Genomic DNA, 18,773 nt, shown 5'->3' with positions numbered 1-18,773 from the left:
GCGGGGGAACCCAAGGAATGAAAGACGTGGCCCCCGGGCTGGCAGGGACCCAAGGAATGGAGGACGTGGCCCTCGGGCTGGCGGGGGAACCCATGGAATGAAAGATGTGGCCCCCAGGCTGGCAGGGGGACAAGGAATGGAGGACGTGGCCCCCGGGCTGGCGGGGGGGACCCAAGGAATGGAGGACGTGGCCCTCGGGCTGGCAGAGACCCAAAGAATGAAAGACGTGGCCCCCGGGCTGGTGAAGGGAGAAGGAATGGAGGACTTGGCCCCCGGGCTGGCAGGGACCCAAGGAATGGAGGATGCAGCCCCCAAGTGTGAGCAGAGGCCCTTTGGGTGGGCCTTGCCCCTGAGCTCCACCCGTCCCTCTTTGAGCAGGGCCTGATCCGCCACTTTCGCCCAGAGCTTGAGGATCGGATGCACCGTTTCGCCAAAGGCTATTCAGCCCGCCAGGCCGCCTAGGCTGGAGCGTGCCACCCCTCTCCCCCTTCCTGGGCTGGTCTGTGTGAATAAAGTCAGGACTGCCCTCGGGCCGCTGCTGAGTTTCTATGTACCTGGCCTCTGCTTACTGACCTGTAGTGCGCCAGGCCTCAGGCCAGCCTTTCGCTGGGTTTGGAGGGCAGGGACCAGGATCAGATCTTGACCCTGCCTACTGCACCCTGGGAGACCCTGGGCCCTGGCGCCACAAGGTAGACCTAAGGTCCCTTGCTCTGTGCTCCAATTTGGAGGTAATGGGGCCAGATCGGTCCTCTTGGTGACAGGCGGTATTCACAGGCCCGCAGTCTGAGAAATGGGCACAGCACAGCCCCTGCACCAAACCAGTGTTTATTAGGGGAGTGGAGGGAAAAGCCGAGTGTCCCTGCCCCCTTTGTGCCCCCCAGAAAGTCTGTGCAGGGGCTCCCTCCAGGCCGGCCTCCTAGTCGCCAAGCTGGGGAGGGGCTCCGTCCAGCGGGTGCCACAGTTCCAGGCGTCGGTCGCTGCGGGCCAGGCACTCGCTCCAGTGCCGAAGCTTCTCCCCGGTAGAGTTGATGCTCAGCTGCAGCCCGCCTGGTGGAAGTGTGCACCCGCTCAGCCGAGCCCCCCAGGGCCTCCCCTCCGAAGAACCTCCCCCCGGCCCTCACCAATGAAGTCGTTGGCCGTGCCCAGGTCATAGTCCCACACGGACACCAGCAGGGTCTTCTGGGCGAGCTCCTCCCTCTGGCCCGCGTAGAAGAATTCCTGCGAACACGGCCCTGTCACTCGAGGGCCCCATGGGCCACCTCCTGGGCAGGGGCCCGGTGCCAGGCCTGGCTCCCCACTCACCTCATTGAACTCGGGGTTCAGGGTCTTCTTCCGGACGGTCGTCTTGTATTTGGACTTCTTACCCGTGTTTGGTCGGAGGAAACTGAGGGACGAGGGGTTTGTGGGTGGGGGGATCTTTCTGCCTGTGGCCGCTGACTTTGCCAGCTGGCGGCAGGGGGGTGTTTGGATCCTAGTGACCCAGGTCTCAGCCCACCCACCTCACTCACATGCGCACAAAGGGGTCCGAATACCCATTGGCGTCCATGGGGGCAAGGTGGGCGCAGCGTAAGACCCCGACCAGCAAGCCCCCCCGCTGGGAGCTGTAGCACAGCGACAGCAGAATCCGGCCCCGCTCCTCTCCAGTCTCTTCCACCTCCTGCAGGACGAGTGTGGGCAGGGGGCCTGGTCACCGGGTCCCCCGGGGGACAATCCAGAGTGTCTGACGAGTCACAAAAGCCTTTCCCAGCCCCAGCACAGGGACCCTTTAAATGTGGGTGGAGTCAAATTGGCTGAATTGTACCCAAGTGAACCCTCACACCAAACGGGGCATCTCGAGGCATCTCCCAGTTAGCTCTGCCCCTCTCCAGTGGAAGCGGTAATGACATGGTCTGTACATAAGGGGGCAGGGCAGGGCCGCAGCAGTGAGGAGGGGAGGGGACCCCAGAGAGCTCCCTAAAGCCAGTGGCATAGTGGATAGAAGCCCAGACTGTCCCTGCTTTGTAACACCCTGTGGGACCCAGGAAACTCCCCTCCCTTCTCTGGGCCTCAGTATCCCCATCTGCCAATGGACTTGATGACATTCAGGTGCTCAGTTCCTTAAGCTGAGCCTTAAAGGAACAGAAGGATTCTGAGGGAGGGCAGGCAGGCAGAGGACACCCTCTGCAAAGGCCTGGAGGCCAGAGATGGACTATTGACTTGGGAGTCAGTAGGCCACATTGACTGGAGTGCAGATCTCACAAAGGGCAACATGCGAGATAATAGTTCCAAATGGAGCCGGACTGGGGGGCTTCAGATGCGGTGGGGAGTTGTATTTGGTGTTACAGGCAAAGTGTGTCTGACCCTGCCAATGTTCCCTGTCCTCAGGCCTCTCCCAGCCCTGACATTCCCTGTTCTAAGGTCGCTCCCAGCCCTGACATCCCACATTCTAAGAGCTCTTCTATTAACATTCTATTGCCTTTAGTCTAAGCCCTGGTCAAGCTGAGGGTCCCCTACCCAAAGCCTTTAGGATACAGGCTGGGGATGAGAGGAATGCTTTTAGAGGACCCCTTGTTCCCTGGGCAGGCTCACAGACTTGAGTCTGCCCATCAGAAGGGCCTGGGGCTGTGGGATTATGTGGTTTGGTGTGGGTCTGGAGGGCAGCCCCCAGATTTCTTCTGTCTGCTCCCCGAGGCCTAGCAGCCCTCTGAGAGGCCTGGCCCCCTCCTTTCTTTATCCCAAGCCTCCGCGATCCCCACAGCCCACCCCAGAGTACACAGGGCCTGACTTTCAAGCCCAGTTACCCCTTGCACTACACCAGCCCTGACCACCTCCTACTCCCTGCTGACACTGGCGTCCTAATCCCAGAACTGTTTGGGTCTCGTGGGGTCCCCATCCTCGGGTGCCCTCATCCCCTCTCTTTTCATCCTGCCCTCCCCCAGCTGTCCCTCTGGGTGCAGTCTGTGAGTAAGATTCATGGGAGGAGAGACCGTGTCCAAGTGATTAGCATCAAAAAGGAAGCCACGTCCAAGTGATTAGCATCAAAAAGGAAGCCGGAAGGCCCTGAAGCTTCTGCCCAAAATAGAATTAGCTGCTGGAGAGCCACGTGGGGGCCTGGCCCAGCTGCAGCCAGGCCTCTGCTCACAGAAGCCTCACATAGGCCCCAGAGCGACAGGCGGATGGGGGAGCTCCAGCCCCGGTGGACCTACCTCCTCATATAGGGACATGCCCCGGGCAGTGTCCAGGCTGCTGGGCCTCTTGGTCTGAAAACCCAGAGGGCAGAAGTGTCAGCCCTGGGGCCCTGGGCTCCTGCTCACCCTGTCCTAAGGGCCCCTGCCGGCCCCCCTCTCCCGGAGTTATCTCGGATGTCTCCCTGCCCCCGCCCTGGCCTCATACTTTGGCTGTACCCCCAGCCCAGCCCATCTCACCAAGCGCCTCTTCTCCAGGCAGATGTTGAAGCTTCGGGTCAGGTTGGGCACCAGCTTCTTCAGGGGCACTCGGAGCTCACCCAGGGGCTCTGCCCGCCTCCGCAGGCGGGACTCCTCACACACACACAGCCTGGTCCCAGATCCCGGTCCCGGTCACTGCTCAGCTTTCTCCAGGTTCTGCCCAGTCTCTAGCCCCTCTCCCAGGGCTATGGACCCTTCCTCTGCCCATCTCTGCCTTCCCTCTGCCCAGCTCCACCCCCTTCCCATGTCCACACTTTTTGTCTCCTAGCCTGTCTCTATCCCGCTGTTCTCTGTCCCCCATTTCTCCCATCTCCCTCAGCTCCCAGGCTTCTCAAGGCTAGAACAGCTTCAAAGTCGAGCCCTACCCAGGGATTCCGCCCTTCCCCGGGGGATTCTACACTGAGAGCGAAGGGCATAACCTTGTTTTCAATGCAGCTGTTGGCAGAGCTGAGGAAGGGAGGTAAAGCAAAGATCCAAGAACAGTGGGAGAAAAAGCAACAGGGAAGCTGCCGCGGGGCGGGGAGGGGCAGAGGGAGTGTCCATCTGATAGCTCCCCAGTTATTTTTAAGTGGCTGTGAAGCTCTGATTATTTCAGTGCATCTGAAGGACTAAAAATGCCCGTGCCTCTATAAATTTCAGCACCCTGGAGAAGCATTCTGATCGCCTCACCCTAGTTCTGGCTCTGAGTCAGGTTGTACTTTGGGGAGAGTCTAGCTACTTTGGCCCCTGGCTGACCCTGGCCATTCCATAGTGCCCTCCTGGTAGGTACATGGGAGGGCTTGCCTCCTTCTACCTAAATCCAGTGTGTCCCTTTCTGCCGTTGAGAGGGTGGCTTTCCTGTCTTAGCGGCCCTCCTAGGCTGATCAAAGCCCCGTAAGAACAAGGAGCTGGTCTCATGTTTCCATCCCTCAGTGGATGCTGCCAAAGCCCTCTTGTGGCCTCTGCAGCATCACCTCCCCCGTGACACTCCATGGCAGTGAGCTCTGGGAAGCTTGGAAGGCTCACGGCCACAGCTATCCCGAGGGCCGACAGCCAGACCCATGGCGGGGCAGTCATGATAGCTGGCGTGTATGGAGCACTGGCTGAGGTTTACCAGGCGCTTTACAGACACTTTCCTTCTGGAGCATGGCTTGGGGATGTAAGGGATCTCCAGGGCTCAATCCTCCCCAGTCCCCTGGGGGCTCTTCCCCCATTCTTACTGCTGGAGCCTCCAGTCCCACCTCTCCCACCCATCCCTGTTGGCGAAGCTCATGCACCACCTTTGGTTGCTATGAATGTACTGCAGCTTAATCACCCACTATGTCCCACTGTGAGGGGGTACCATCCAAGAAAGTTGTGCCTGGGGGATGCAGACGGCTCCAGCAGAAAGACTGAAAGATAACCTGGGGGCTCCCTCTGAACGTTAAAGGACTCCCGAGAGGCCCAGCAGGCCTGGCCAGGGCCCCCGGGCAGAGAACATGTGGCAGGGGGCTCACCGAAGAGACTTGCGTCCGGCATCCTGGCAGGTGAAGCCGTGGTAGGTAAGTGTCTCATCCCAGCGCGGCCCCCGGCTGCCCCGCACCGTTCGGGTCCGCAGCTGGCTTGCCTGGGGGGCACAGGGCAGGATGGCTGAGAAGGGGGCCGGGGACCAGCTCAGAAGGGCTAGGAAGCTCCCCACCCTGGCCACTGCATTGTACCTGCCCTCTGGGCTGGTGCATGGGAGGCCTTGGGCAACGAATATCCTCGGCCTCTGGGTAGCAGAGCACCCTTTCTGTGGTTCAGAGTGGGGCCTTCCTCTGTTTCCTGTCTGGAAAGGCCAGCCCAGGCACGTTCACTGCCCACACGAAGTCTTGTTCTTCCCTCTGAAATCTCTCTGGAATGTGCTCCTCCCACTATGACACTCATGACGGTGACCACGATCGGACCAGGACCACATGAGGCCCCCATCAGTGGTGTCTTATTCTGATGATCATAACAGTCTCCTGACTGCTCTTTTTGCCCTAGTCACGTCCTTATCCCCTTCCTCCTGCCCATCTTCCTCAAACATTGTGCCACAGTGGAAAGGGTCTGAGTCTGGAGCAGAGGACCTGGCTCCAATCCTGCCTCTCAAAGCCTCAGTTTCCTCATATGTAAAATGGGGGAAATAACATGTACTTCCCATTTACAAGATGTCCTTAAAATTTGGAAATGCTATTTAAATGTAACATTATCATTATTGTTATGTCCTCACCCAAAAACCTTTAAAGGCTTCCTCTTGCCAACAGTTTAAATCCAAAATCCTTTCTCTAGCATTCTAGGCCCCAACCTCCCTTCCAGCCTTAGCTGCCATTGCTTTCCTGTTTCACTCACCTCACCATTGTTATTCCCACGTTCATGCTTCATGCTGCCCACAGGCCTTTGTTTAGGCTGTGGCCTCCACCTGGAACACCCTTTCCCCTCCCCACAAAATCCTACTCATCCTTCCCAGCCCAGTTCAAACTCTACCTCCTTCAGGAAGCCTTCCTTGATCATTGCAGCCCACAAGGATCTCAGCCTTATCATGCTGTTGTTCAGTCGTGTCTGACTCTGTGTGACCCTGTGGCCCACAGCACACCAGGCCCTTCTGTCCTGCACTGTCCGCCAAAGTCCGTCCAAGCTCATGTTCGTTGCTTCCGTGACGCCATCCATGCATCTCATCCTCTGCCGTCCCCTTCTCCTTTTGCCTTCAATCTTTCCCAACATCAGGGGTTTTTCCAATGAGTCCCATCTTCTCATTATGTGACCAAAGTATCTAAGCTTCAACTTCAGTGTTTGTCCTTCTAGTGGGAGGTCTGAATTAATTTCTTTAAGTGCTGAGTGATTTGCCCTCCTCGCTGTCCAAGGGACTCTCAGAAGCATTAGAAAGCATTGATTCTGCAGCGCTCAGCTTTCCTTATAGTCCAGCTCTCCCAGACATACGCTGCTACTGGAAAAACCACAGCTTTGACTATACGGACCCTTGTCAGCAAGCGACATCTCTGCTTTTCAGTCTGCCGTCCAGCTTTGCCATAGCTTTCCTTCCAAGGAGCAAGCGTCTTTTAATTTAAATTTAATATTGGAGTGGTTTATCATTTCCTTCTCCAGCTTATTGTACGTATGAGGAAACTGAGGCAAAGAGAGTTAAGTGACTTGCCCAGGGTCACACAGCTAGAACGTGTCTAAGGTGGGATTTGAACTCATGAAAATGAGTCTCCCTGACTCTGGCCGGTGCTCTATCCACTGCAGCGCCACCTAGCTGCCCTCAGCCTTCTCTGATCTCAGGCAATTACAGCCAGTGCCCTGAAATGTGCTCTAAGGCAGGTGACTATGGAACTTTTGTTAGAAGGGACCTTCAATCATTCTACATCCACCAGGCTTCTCTCCCTGACATCCTATAAATTCCTTGCGGGCAAAGGCAAGATGGTAGCTGAGAGAAGGCAGCTGGGAAAAAGTCCAGTCCCCTATCCCTAGGCTGTGTGCTCCACCAGACCCAGAGGACCTGGCCTTGCAGCTCACTCGAGTGTCTGTCCCCTTTCTGGTTCTCTGCTCCCTCTCCTCGAGGATGAAGCCCTTGGGGCTCCCTCCGGCTCCCCCCTTCCCTAGCGCTTCCCTGCCATTTACCTTGCTCGTTCCTGGCAACAGATTTGCCTTCACGAAGGTATCGATGGAGCCTGAGTCCAAGGGCTTCAGACCCTGGAGGACAGAGAGAGATGGCCGGCAGTTTCAGAGGGTGCCAGGGGACCTCGGGGCTAGGGGGACGGGGGGAGTTGCTGCAGCCTCAGGCCCCCCCAGCCCCACCCCCTCACCTTGGCCCGATGGATTGTGCAGTGCAGGACACAGTTTTGCTGGTCCAAGAGGAGGGTGAATTCAAGGGAGCCCAGAGCAGCTGGGGAGGGAGAGGGGCCATCCATGAGGTCCGGGCTCTCCTGGCCTCCTTGGAGTCCCAACCGAAGTCCCGCCTTCTCCAGAAAGCCTCTCTCAATCGTCCCCAGTTCTAGTGCCTTCTCTCTGTGGATTATTGCTCCTTTATCCTGTCTAGAGCTGGTCTGTACATAACTATATGTTGTCTTTCTTATTAGATTATCAGCTCTTCAGGTCTCTCTGTGTCTGTCCAGTGTTGAGCATAGTGCCTGCCACACAGTAGGCACTTATATGAGTGTTTATTGACTAACTGGGGGCTGAGGGAGGTCTCAGAACCTTTGGCTTAGATCAGAACCTGAAAGGCTCCAAGAAGATGGATGACTTACCAGGAGTCCAGTGTCTACACTTGGACTGGGGGGCCCCTGTCTTCTACGGGACTCTTAAAGGCAGCACAGATGGGGGTGGGGTCCCCAGGATCTTCCTCTGATTCAGCTCCCTACATCCATGTGACCTCCAGCCTTCGCTCTGCTGTTACCCCCACCCCAATGGAACCAGCTGATCATCGAGGGCCCAAGGTAGGGTCACCTTCTCTCAGGCAGCCCTGACACAGCTCCAGATGGGAGCAGCTCCAACGCAGGTGGGTTGATGGGTTGTGTATATGTTAGAAATGTGGGACTGACCTATTCAAGGTGCTGTCATCTGAGCCCTCCTTCCTGGGCTAGGTACCTGGCTAGGGAGCTTCTTGCCAGGCCTTGCTCAGGCAGACAAGGACGAGGGAGGGCAGAGTGATGGGGCTCCCTCCCCCTCCCTCCTTCCCTTCCTACCCCCTGGCAGACCCCAGGGTCTGCGCACTCACTGGTCTCATCTGAGTCTCCATCCTGCTCCTCCTCCAGGCACTGGGGAAGCTGAGAGCCTCCAGGCTTTGCTGTTGGGGTTCCATTTTCCTCCATTGGGCTACCCAAGGCTGTTTCTGGGGCTGGACCGTTGGGAAGTGCAGGCAGGGGGGCTGGCCGGGGACGGAGAAGGGCAGGAGCGAAGGGGTAGAAATGGGGGAAGTAGTCGGAGATCTGGCGGATGGGGCGGATGGGGCCTGGGCTCACGTTGATGGCCATATGCTCCTGCATGGTGACCTTCTCCAAACGTGCGCCAGCCATGGCCAGGGCTGCAGAAGGCCAGAAGGTCCCCTGAGAGAGTTGGTGGAAGGTCAGGGAGGCCCTGGTGTGAGTTGGGGGCTGGACGCAGGGGAGGGTAAATGTGAGGAGGGGCCAGATGGAGGAGAGAGGTCAATGGTAGGAAGGTTGGACAAAGGGGAAGGGTCAAGGGGAGTGGGCAGGACCTGGGAGAGGTCAATGTGAGGAGGGGCCAGATAGAGGAGAGACGTCAATGGCAAGAAGGCTGGATGAAAGGGAGGGTTCAATATGGTGGGAAAGGTCAGTGTAATGAAAGGACTAGACAGAAGGGAGTGCTCTGGGAGTGGACCCAGAACCCTGCTGGCTAGACTGGAGGGGAGCCCCTTCAGGAGGACAGGACCCTTGGGGCTTTGTCTCAAGCTCGGGTGCTGGCTGGCAGCTTGTAGTGAATCGAAGCGGTTTCAGCTTGTCAGCTCAGCTACAGCTAGGGGATGGGGCCGGAAACCGGACTCTAGGGACTGGGGGTGGGTGCATTTTGGGCAGGGGAGGACCAGACCCCAGGTAAGCTTATGTTCTGGTCTGTTGTGGAGGGTTGGCCATCCTGTTGGATAAATACGTTTGTATTTGGCCGGGGGTCTGTGGGGTCACCTTGTGGAGGGAAAGTCTCCTTTCTGGGGAGAGGTCTTTTTAGAGGGCAGTCTCTTGGGCAGCAGCTGGAGGGAAGGTTGGGAGGGCTCAGTGGAGGGCTAGCCCAGGGGTGCACAGGTCCTAGTTTGGGTGCATGTCTGCCAGAGGTTTCTGTCCTGGGCAGCAGTTGGGGATCTCTTACCTATTGGAGTATGGGGATGGGGGAGGTTTGGCGTTAGGAGAGGCTGGGGGTCTTGGCCCTAGTTTGGGAGGATACTGTCCCGGACGGGACTTTCCCTCCTGGGAGACTGAGATAGAGGCAAGGTCGGGGGCTTCTGGGGTCTCCTGGGGGGATCGTGGGGGTGTGCTCTCCTCTGTGTCCCAGGGGGCGAGAGGACTTACCTGGCCCTCGAACTGACGGACAAGCACGGAACTGGACCGACCGCCTTCGGGCTCCGGGTCCGAAGCCTGCCAGCTGCCTCTACTGCCGTCACCAGCGCTGCTGCTGCGTGTCTGTCTGCTACCCGGGCTCCAGCCTGGACCGTGTCTGTAACCGCCCCGTGTCCTCCGGCGCAGCGCTGCAGGGATACACACGGACAGGCACACGCGGGCGCACACACACGGACAGGCGCTCGGGCGCACGCGCGCACACACACACGCACACAGACAGCCTGAGCCACACTAAGACACTAGACCCCGCTCCTCGCCGCCCTCCCAATACACTAACATCTGATATTGAGACATTGGTACCCACCGACTGCGTGCCCCCCCCACCTCATACACTGAAAAACACACCTACTGATCACCCCGTAGGCGATGACTCCAGAGTCAGGGCCACTGTCGGGCTTGGACACTGACACACGCGTACGGACACACACACGCACTCACAGGGAAAGGCGTGTGACTGACACAGAACAAACACTCTGGGAGAGACCTTGCCTATGCCAGAGCCCAGGAGCCCCCTTCCCTTCCCCAGACAGCCCTAGACACCCCATGCTTCTACCCCCTCTCCTTCCCATCACACAGCCCCACCGAGAGGCATTCTCACACCCTCATACATGACACACACGTGCTCTGAGGACTGGGTCAAAGGATGTTGTCTCTTGGGGTCTGTGGGAGAGGACTTTTTTCCGGGCTCTCAGGCCCCTCCCTCCCATCTGCCCCTCCCCCCAGCTCCCTCTCCTCTTTTGAGACCTGACTTTGAGCCTCCAGCCCCCAGTGGTCTGGGACTTTCCCTCCCCCAGACACCTCCGACATGATCCCTGTGAAATGGAGATATTTTTAAAAAGTAATTTATTTTCTTGCTAACTGCCAACAAAGGTGAGAAATATAAAGGAGAGAGGGACAGGAAGCCTGGAGGGGGAGAGGAGGGAAGGCTGGGAGAAGGCTCAAGCAGTCACTAAGACCCAACAGGGCTGCAGCAGGCTGGAGTAGGAGGAGGGAGGGGGTGACTTGGCTCCCTCCCCCCTTCTCCCTTCCCCTTTTCAAGCCCCTCACCTCTTCCTAGCTGCCTGGTCACCATCCCCTGGCCGGTAGCCCAGTGCTGTAGGTGCCACGGGCCTGGAATGTCCTTGGTTTCTACTAGGGCTCAACTCTTGGGGCATGGGCCTCCCTATTCTGAGTTCTTTTCCCCTGTCCCTCCACACTCTTCTACTGAAAGCTTCCCACCAGAGCCTGGGCCCCTCCTGGAATCTTCTCTCCTCTGGAGCTCTCCTTTCCAAGGTGGTCAGGAGTCAGTCTGGGGCCCAACCTGGAACCAAGGGGCTGCCCTGTTGATCTACTTAGCCAGGCTTTGGGGATGAGGGTTGGAATCAGGACAGCATCGGACTCAAAGGGCAGACCGGATGTCCAGTCCCACCCTTCACACACCTGTTGGCAAGCGGGGGTCCTGGGAGAGACCCACAGTCACACAGCAATAGACTGAGGCACTAGAGCTGGGCTGGACCCCGACCAGTCAGTCAGCAAGTATTTATTATGCTCTTATGTGCCAGGGACTGTGCTAAGGGCTAGAGACACAAAGAAGGCAAAAAACCAGTCTCTGCCCTCACATTCTAATTGGGACAACAACATGTAAGTAACTACATACAAGATATGGAGAGCAGACAAAGGAGTGGCTTCCAGTTCTCCAGGCCTGTTAAGGATTCCTTCCTTCCTCCCTCACATTTGTATAGACTTTCAAGATCACGGGTTCAGAAAAACCTGGAAAGACTCAGATGGACTGAGGCTGAGTGAAGTGAGTAGAACCAGGGGAGCATTGCACACAGTGACAGCAACACTGTGTGATGACTGACTGATGGACCTACTAGAGTGACCGGAATGGGCCGCTGGAGATGTTTGGTGTTCCCTCTCCTTGTTCCTGCAAGTTCTTTGTGCCTTGAGCATTTTCTGGGCCAGAGGAAATTAATTGTTGCTCCAGACTTGATACCTACTGTGTATATTGAGTACTTTTCCTAGAAGGAACCCTGTGGCCCACATTTTGGGGAGACCCTAGATGGGAGCCCCACCTATGCTTTGTTTTCAGCTTTCCCTGAAGTTTATTACAGAGTGGAGGTGGGAGGGAGAGAGAGAGGGAGGGAGGGGAAGGAAGGGAAAGAGAGGGGGAGGGGAGAGGAGAGGAGAGGAGGGGAGGGAAGGAGGGAGAGAGAAGCCTGACTTCCATTGGGATCAGGTGCCCTCCAGTCCTGGGTGAATGCAGGTCTGATGGAGCCCCTTGTGGGGCACTGTGGGCCACACCTCTTAGGCTCAGCTCCTTCATAAAGCCTTCCCTGATTCCCACCCTGTTTGGTAGCATTCTCTGGTTCTCTCTCTCCTCTCAAATTACTTTGTATGAACTTATTTGTATCTATGTTGTAGGAGGTAGCCTGATAGTAGGTCTGTGAACTTGTTTTTAAGAATATTATAATAACTGTATTTTAATATAACTGGTTTCTTTTGCATCTTACGTATTTTATTTCATACATAATTCTGCAATGGGGTCCCCAGGCTTCCGAAGATCACCACGGGAGTCCGTGGTACAAGAAAAGATTGAGTCTCTGGCTGAGGGGCAGCTAAGTGGCACAGTGGCTGGAGCTCCGGCCTTGGAGTCAGGAGAATCTGAGTTCAAATCCAGCCTCAGACACATAACACTTACTAGCTGCGTAAGCCTAGGCAAGTCACTTAACCCCGATTGCCTCACCAAAAAAAAAAAAAGTCTGTGATTGAGGGCTGGTCTGGGTTCAAATCCTGCCTCTGACACATCAGATGGGCCCCTTTGAACCTGCCAGGAGAGAATAAAGGGAAAGCAAAAATTTCCAACTCTTCATTGCCTTTGAGGGAGGGAGCTCCTGTTCCTCACTCTCCAAGTCTCCTTCCACCCCTTAAATCTTATGCTTTTGTCAAGGGAACATCCCAGGTTCCTATTTTCTCCTGCTTTGGGAGTTACAAAATATAAAATCAGTAAGATTCGCTTTCACTCCGTTGTAGAGCTCCCAGCTGGAATATGACCCTAACACCGAAGAGAGAGAGTGTGTGCTCACTGTCCATTCATTTCCTATCACTGGCAATTCGCAGTAATGAAATACATACAAATTAGGAGCTGCTTGGGCTGATACGGCAGTCAGAGTTCATTAAACAGAGATTTAAGCAAACTTTAAAGAATGGAAGCAAGTGTGGGGATGGGTACTCACTCTTCCTGGGAAGGAGGAGAGGTGATGAGAGAGGGCTACGTCACCTTCAGCTCTTGACAGACACAGACAGCTCTAGTCTCTCCCCTTTGGGCTCTGGGCGGCTTCTGCTGGGTTTAGCCCCTCCCCTCCCAGTAGTAAGAATGGCGCTGGCCACTGGTGTGGTGGTGCTGATGCCCAGCTCCCCTTCATCTCTCTACTTCTCGGTTCCATTCCTTCCCCCTTATTGCACAGTGCGGAAACTGCACAGCGCCCAAACCTCCCTCCTCGTGCTCGCTTCTTGCCCCTTTCAAGGTTCCCACTTTCTTTCTCTTTCAGGAAGAGAGAGCCCACTCTTTTCCTGGGGCAGTGATGGCCTCACTGTTAGCAGAAGCTCACATAAATGGGCCTTGGGAGCTTGATTTCTGCTGGCAGAAGCTGATCTTTATGGTTGGTCCCGGTAAAATGAGACGTTTAAGTTCTGAGTCTGTGATGCCTCAGTGACCATGGCGCATCACTGAACCCTTCAGAGCCTCACTTCCCTCACCTGTAAGGCAGTTCGGCTGGCCAGGAAAGTACGTGAAACAGAGGAATATGGAATCAGTCCGGAGAGGCAGGTTGGAGCCACACTGTGAAGGACTTTCAGTGCTGGAGATGTCTGTACAGTGTTTTACCCTGAGGCAGTAGGGAACCATCTTGGGCAGAAGAGTGGCATGATCAGATCAGGAGTATTGAGCTGGCAGCTGGGAGGAGGGTGAATTAGAGAAGGGAGAGAGGCAGGCACAACAGTGAGGAGGCTGTTACACTAGGCTGGGTGAGAGGTGACGAGGGCTTGGGGTAGTGGTTGTGTGAGTAGAGAAGGGAAAGGAGGTGAGATATGGAGGAAGAATCAACTAGACTTGGCAGCTGATTGAATGTGGGGGATGAGGGGGAGGGTGTCTGGAGGGAAGGCAGTACTAATGGAAAAGAGGATTTAGGAGAGCTAGCACCCACAATGTCCTTTGCTGGATATATTTATTATTAAAGGGTTGTCTTCTGAGCATTGGAAAGGGAAGCAGTGGTGCCTAGGAGCTAGCATGGCTTCATCAAGAAAAGGTCGTGTCATAATGAAAAGAAATGCAGGGGAAGGTGGCCGAGCCATCCCAGATCTTAAATTGTATTATAGAGCAGCAATCATCAAAACTGCTTGGTACTGGCTAAGAAATAGAGTAGTGGATCAGTGGAATAGGTTAAGTATGCGAGGCACAGTAGTCAATGACTATAGTAATCTATTATTTGATAAACCCAAAGACCCCAGCTTCTGGGATAAGAACCCACTCTTTGAAAAAAAAACTGCTGGTAAAACTGGAAAAGAGTATGGCAGAAACTAGGCATAGACCAAAATCTCACACCATATACCAAAATAAAGTCAAAATGGATACATGATTTAGATATAAAGGCTGATACTATAAGCAAACTGAGAGAGCAAGGAATAGTTTACCTGTCAGATCTATGGAGAACAGAAGAATTCATGACCAAACAGGAGACAGAGAACATTACAAAAAGCAAAATAGATCATTTTGATTACATTAAATTGAAAAGTTTTTGCACAAACAAAGCCAATGCAACTAAGATTAGAAGGAAGGTAGAAAATTGGGAAAGAATTTTTACAACCAGTCTCTCTGATAAGCGCCTCATTTCTAAAATATATAGAGAATTAAGTCAAATTTATAAGAATACAAGTCATTCCCCAATTGATAAATGGTTGAAGGATATGAACAGACAGTCCTCAGATGAAGAAATTAAAGCCATCTATAGTCATATGAAAAAATGCTCTAAATCACTATTGATTAGAGAAATGCAAATCAAAACAACTCTGAGGTACCACATCACACCTATCAGATTGGCCAACGTGACAAAACAGGAAAATGATAAATGTTGGAGAAGATGTGGAAAAATTGGAACACTAATGCATTGTTGGTGGAGTTGTGAAATGATCCGACCATTTTGGAGAGCAATTTGGAACTATGCCCTAAGGGCTATAAAAATGTGCATACCCTTTGACCCAGCAATAGCACTTCTAGGGCTATATCCCAAAGAGATCACACAGATGGGAAAAGGACCTACATGTACAAAAATATTCATAGCAGCTCTTTCTGTGGTGGCAAAGAATTGGAAATTGAGAGGATGCACATCAATTGGGGAATGACTGAGCAAGTTGTGGTATATGAATGTGATGGAATACTACTGTGTTATAAGAAATGATAAACAGGCTGACCTCAGAAAAACCTGGAAAGACTTGTATGGTCTGATGCTGAGTGAAGTGAGCAGAACCAAGAGAACGTTGTACACAATAACAGCTATGATGTGTGATGACTAATATTGATAAACTTAACCCTTCCTGGCAATACAGGGATCTAAGACATCCCTGGAGGCCTTGTGATGGAAAATGCTATCTACATCCAAAGAAAGAACTATGGAAGCTGAATTGTTATTTTTTTTCTCTTCTGTTGAGTTTTGTTTCCTCTTTCTGATGGTTCTTCTTATTGATTTTAATTTCTACTTACAACATCACTAATATGAAAATATGTTTAATATGAATGTAAATGTATAGCCTATATCAGATTGTGCGCCGTCCTGGGGAGGGTGGTGGGGAGGAAAGGGGAGAAAAATTTTAAACTCAAAAGCATATGGAAGTGATTATTGATAAATCAAAAAAAATTAATTAAAAAAAAAAGGTTGTGTCAGACTGATCTTTCTTTTGGCCAGGGTGATTACTCAGAGGGCAGATACTGGGGACATGGTAGACCTGGGTTTCTGCACAACATTTGACACAATGTGGTCAGTAAATGAAATGTTTAATATCCCTGTTTTGACATTTTTTGAAGATCTTTATGACAACATATAGTTAATTGTAAAAGTGCAATATACAGCTTAGTATATAAATTTCTTTCTGTCTTCATTCAGTAATCACTAGTTATGTCTAATTTTTCTAATGTTAGATTCTGATGTTTATTTTTTCTTGTTTATGGTCTGAAAGGGGCACACTCTAGTCAATATTTTAATCAAAGATACGGATAAAAAGTGTGGAAGACACGCTTATCAAATTTTCAGAAGACACAAAAGTAGGAAGGTAGGAGGGATAATTATCGTGTTTGATGAATGAAACACGATCCGAAAAGCTCTCAATTGTCTAGAATGCTGGACCAAATTGAATAAGGTATAATATAGATACTGTCTTACATCCTTGGGTTTAAAAAATCAACTACACAAATACAAGTTCATGAAGTGTGGCTGGACAGTAGTTTGTCTGAAAACAATCCACTGGAGGGTGTTTGTGAGCCATCCCAAAGTGGAATGGGCGGCTGCCCCTCCCCGAAGACCTTCAAGTCGAGACAGGATGATTCAGATGGAATTCCTGATCAGGAAGCCGTTGGGCCAGATGACCTTTGAGGTCCCTTCCCATCCAGCAGGTCAAGCTGATCCAGGGGTTGTTTGGAATACTTGGTTTGTGTCTGTTTGGGCTGGTGAGGTAGGGAATCCAACCCAAGGAATACCTATTGAGTACCTGCTCGGAACAACTCAACAGGATCCAAAGACAGAATAAAACAGGACCCTTCCCCTCAGGGAGTTTCCATGCTACTGGAGAATGAGCCAGAGACAACTCTTCAGATCAAAGAAGGCAGCATTTATTACACCGAACCGTGATGGAGTTAAGCTGGTTGTTTGGAGGTGATGGTGGGATAGGTCTCCAGGCAGTCAGAGTGCTTGCTGTGCGTCCAACTCCCTGTGCTATGCACTGAGACACAAAGTAAGGCAAAAAAACAGGCCCTGCCCTCAAGGAGCTGACATTCTAATGTGTGACAGACCGCCACAGACCATCCATACAAAGCCACGGAGCCAGGAGATGGGGCGTGTGTTCCAGGAACTGCCAACAGGGCCAGTAAAGACGGTGAGATTGGGCCGAGCTCAGCGGCCCCCCAACCCAAGGGATCAGAGAGAGGAACTCCCCCAATCCTTTGAGTGAAGGCTCTGCCCACCTCCCACAGCAGCGCAGAGACAGCACCTCTGGCTTCCTCCCGTTTGTGTGAAAGCCTGGCTCGCGGCTGACTTGGAAAGACAAAGAGCCCTCGCTGTACTGGATTCCCCAGCTGGCTCGGCACCTCAGCTACCGCAAAGGCAGAGGAGGAAGAGGCAAAGTTCTCCGCGGCCTCTCCGCACAGCTCCACTTTCCGCCCTCTATGATCTGGTCCCTCCTCTCCTCTGCTGCCCACCAAAACAGGCTATGCGGTGGTAAGTGCCTGGCACCAGCATCTCCAGCGTGAGCTCCGTGAAGATGGCCGTGAGGCCCCAGATGCGGTAGGGGCCATGCAGGAAGATGGGCATCGTGTAGCTGTAATGGCCTCGATGGCAGAAGTGGGTGTAGCCCTGGTTGCGGGGGTGCAGCAGGTGGGCCAGCGGCATGGTAAAGATGTCATCCACCTGGTAACAAAGGACAGTGGGCACCGCCGGCGCTGGACTCTGTCCAACACATTTACTAGCCATTCAAGGGTAATACCGTGGGGAGTCCTGAGCAGTACAGAGAAGGGAAAGCGGCCTGGCTGGCGAGGGCCTTGCCCTTGGACTCCTGGGGGGGGCACGTACTGTCTCCTACTTGGACTATACTCACCTGTGTGTGGCAGATTCTGGCCAATATAAGGAAGAAAAAACCCAACCTTTTTTCTAGGGAGCTTTGTACATAGAAAATGCCTGCTGGATTGAATCTAACTGTCCCAAAGTGGAATGGGCTGCTTTGTAAGGTAGTGAGTTCCCCGTCACACAGGACCACAACAGCAGAAGGTCCCTTTGAAGCCGGCTAGCCCAAGCCACCTGTGATTCAGGACATTCTCCGGAACAGTCTTAGCTGGTGATTACCCAGCCTTTGTTCAAAGGGGAAGTCCACCCCCTCCCATGGCAGGCAGGCCATTCCGCGCTGGGAGAGCGCTAACCCCCCTCATGCTGCCCAGCACAGAGCGCCTTTCATTCTGGGAGGGCAGGCACCGCATCGTCTCTCAGGTTTGGGGCTGAGCCCAGGGCTCACACGCAGCAGATGTTTGCATCAGGGAGTGCGCTGGGCAGGGCCGGGCTTGGGGAGGCCTCCGGGCTGGCGGGGACGGGGCTACCAGCCCTGACGGCAGGGGGCCCACTCACTTCCTGAGGGTTAGGCATGAGGTCCAGAGACTCCAGGGGCCCCACCTGGGCAATGACTGGGACAACGATGAAGTTTTTCTGTAAGCAGAAGGATCCCAAGTTTAGAGCAGGAAGGGACCCTGGAAGCCATCTTCTAGAAAAGGAAACTGAGGCAGGTGGCAATGAAGCATCCAAGGTCACACAATGCTTGAGGCAGGATTTGAACCCAGGTCTTCCTGACCTCGGATCTAGCGGCTGCCCATGGAAGGGCAGCCAAAGATACAGCAGAGCACAGCCAGGATCCAAGTAAAGGCCACCTTTCCTGAGGGGCACAGGCTGCTCCTTCAGACTTCATCTGGCTCAATGCAGGAGCCCGGCTCCACATCTCTGGAGGGTGGAGAGACCATGCAGGAAGCCATGCTGCCGGACCAGAGGCCCTTTCTGTCTCCTGGTCGGGGTCCCAGGGAGGGGCAGTGCTTACCCGGTCATTCACTGGCCTCATGACACCCCACACGTTCTCCTCCTGGATGGGCAGGCCAAGCTCTTCCCTCGTCTCCCGGAGAGCTGTGTCAACAATATCCTGGTCCTGAGGGTCGCACTTGCCCCCTGGGAAACTGAGGCATGAAAACATGAGAAAGGCCCTCCATCCTCTTCCCCTCGTGCTGGGGGCAACGAGGAGATACAGGGCACTGGGGACCGGCAAACAACGTGTCACCAGGGAGGCTGACCTGGGAAAGGCGGGGACACTCCAGGGAAGCAGGCTCTCCCACCCCAGACATCGCCTGGTCCTTCCTAGCAGCGGAAGCCCTGCGCTTCTGGGTTCTACAGACATGGGCTCCTTCTGTTCTAATGTTCTAGGTCCCAAGGTCCCTTCCGACTCTGACAGTTAAGATTTTCAGGCCCTTCTCAGCTCCCGCATTCCACGTTCTGAGGCCTCTCCAGTTCTCCGACATCCTACGTTCTAA

At 53.9% G+C, this 18,773-nt stretch overlaps 3 protein-coding genes across 4 annotated transcripts in view; 1 reads left to right on the top strand and 2 right to left on the bottom strand.

The window, feature by feature from the left end:
* The window catches only part of NDUFV1 (NADH:ubiquinone oxidoreductase core subunit V1), a 4,440-nt gene extending 3,887 nt beyond the window's left edge, over positions 1 to 553 (top strand). Inside the window, exon 10 of the mRNA XM_027855989.1 lies at positions 379 to 553. Within this exon, the coding sequence (XP_027711790.1) occupies positions 379 to 462 (84 nt within the window). The 3' untranslated portion in view covers positions 463 to 553. The remainder of the gene's footprint in view (positions 1 to 378) is intronic.
* Positions 554 to 916: 363 nt separating this feature from the next.
* LOC114038713 (double C2-like domain-containing protein gamma) lies at positions 917 to 8,416 on the bottom strand. The gene is made up of 10 exons (XM_027856115.1): positions 8,119 to 8,416; positions 7,208 to 7,287; positions 7,023 to 7,094; positions 4,901 to 5,010; positions 3,405 to 3,534; positions 3,186 to 3,239; positions 1,509 to 1,657; positions 1,303 to 1,384; positions 1,122 to 1,218; positions 917 to 1,047 (listed from the first exon to the last, which is right to left on the bottom strand). Exons 1-10 carry the CDS (start codon positions 8,414 to 8,416, stop codon positions 917 to 919), a joined length of 1,203 nt encoding a protein of 400 aa, XP_027711916.1.
* Positions 8,417 to 16,306: 7,890 nt separating this feature from the next.
* The window catches only part of NUDT8 (nudix hydrolase 8), a 5,058-nt gene continuing 2,591 nt past the window's right edge, over positions 16,307 to 18,773 (bottom strand). For both annotated transcript variants that reach the window (XM_027856315.1, XM_027856314.1), the window contains 3 exons: positions 18,290 to 18,422; positions 17,830 to 17,907; positions 16,307 to 17,121 (listed from right to left, as the gene is read on the bottom strand). In XM_027856315.1, the coding sequence (XP_027712116.1) occupies positions 16,879 to 17,121; positions 17,830 to 17,907; positions 18,290 to 18,422 (454 nt within the window). In that variant the 3' untranslated portion in view covers positions 16,307 to 16,878. The remainder of the gene's footprint in view (positions 17,122 to 17,829; positions 17,908 to 18,289; positions 18,423 to 18,773) is intronic.

The sequence above is a fragment of the Vombatus ursinus genome, unplaced genomic scaffold, assembly GCF_900497805.2.
Source record: "Vombatus ursinus unplaced genomic scaffold, bare-nosed wombat genome assembly UNPS02011369.1, whole genome shotgun sequence".
NCBI classification, from domain to species: domain Eukaryota; kingdom Metazoa; phylum Chordata; class Mammalia; order Diprotodontia; family Vombatidae; genus Vombatus; species Vombatus ursinus.
Note: the sequence above shows the minus strand (reverse complement) of the source record. Positions and strands in the feature narration are given on the sequence as shown.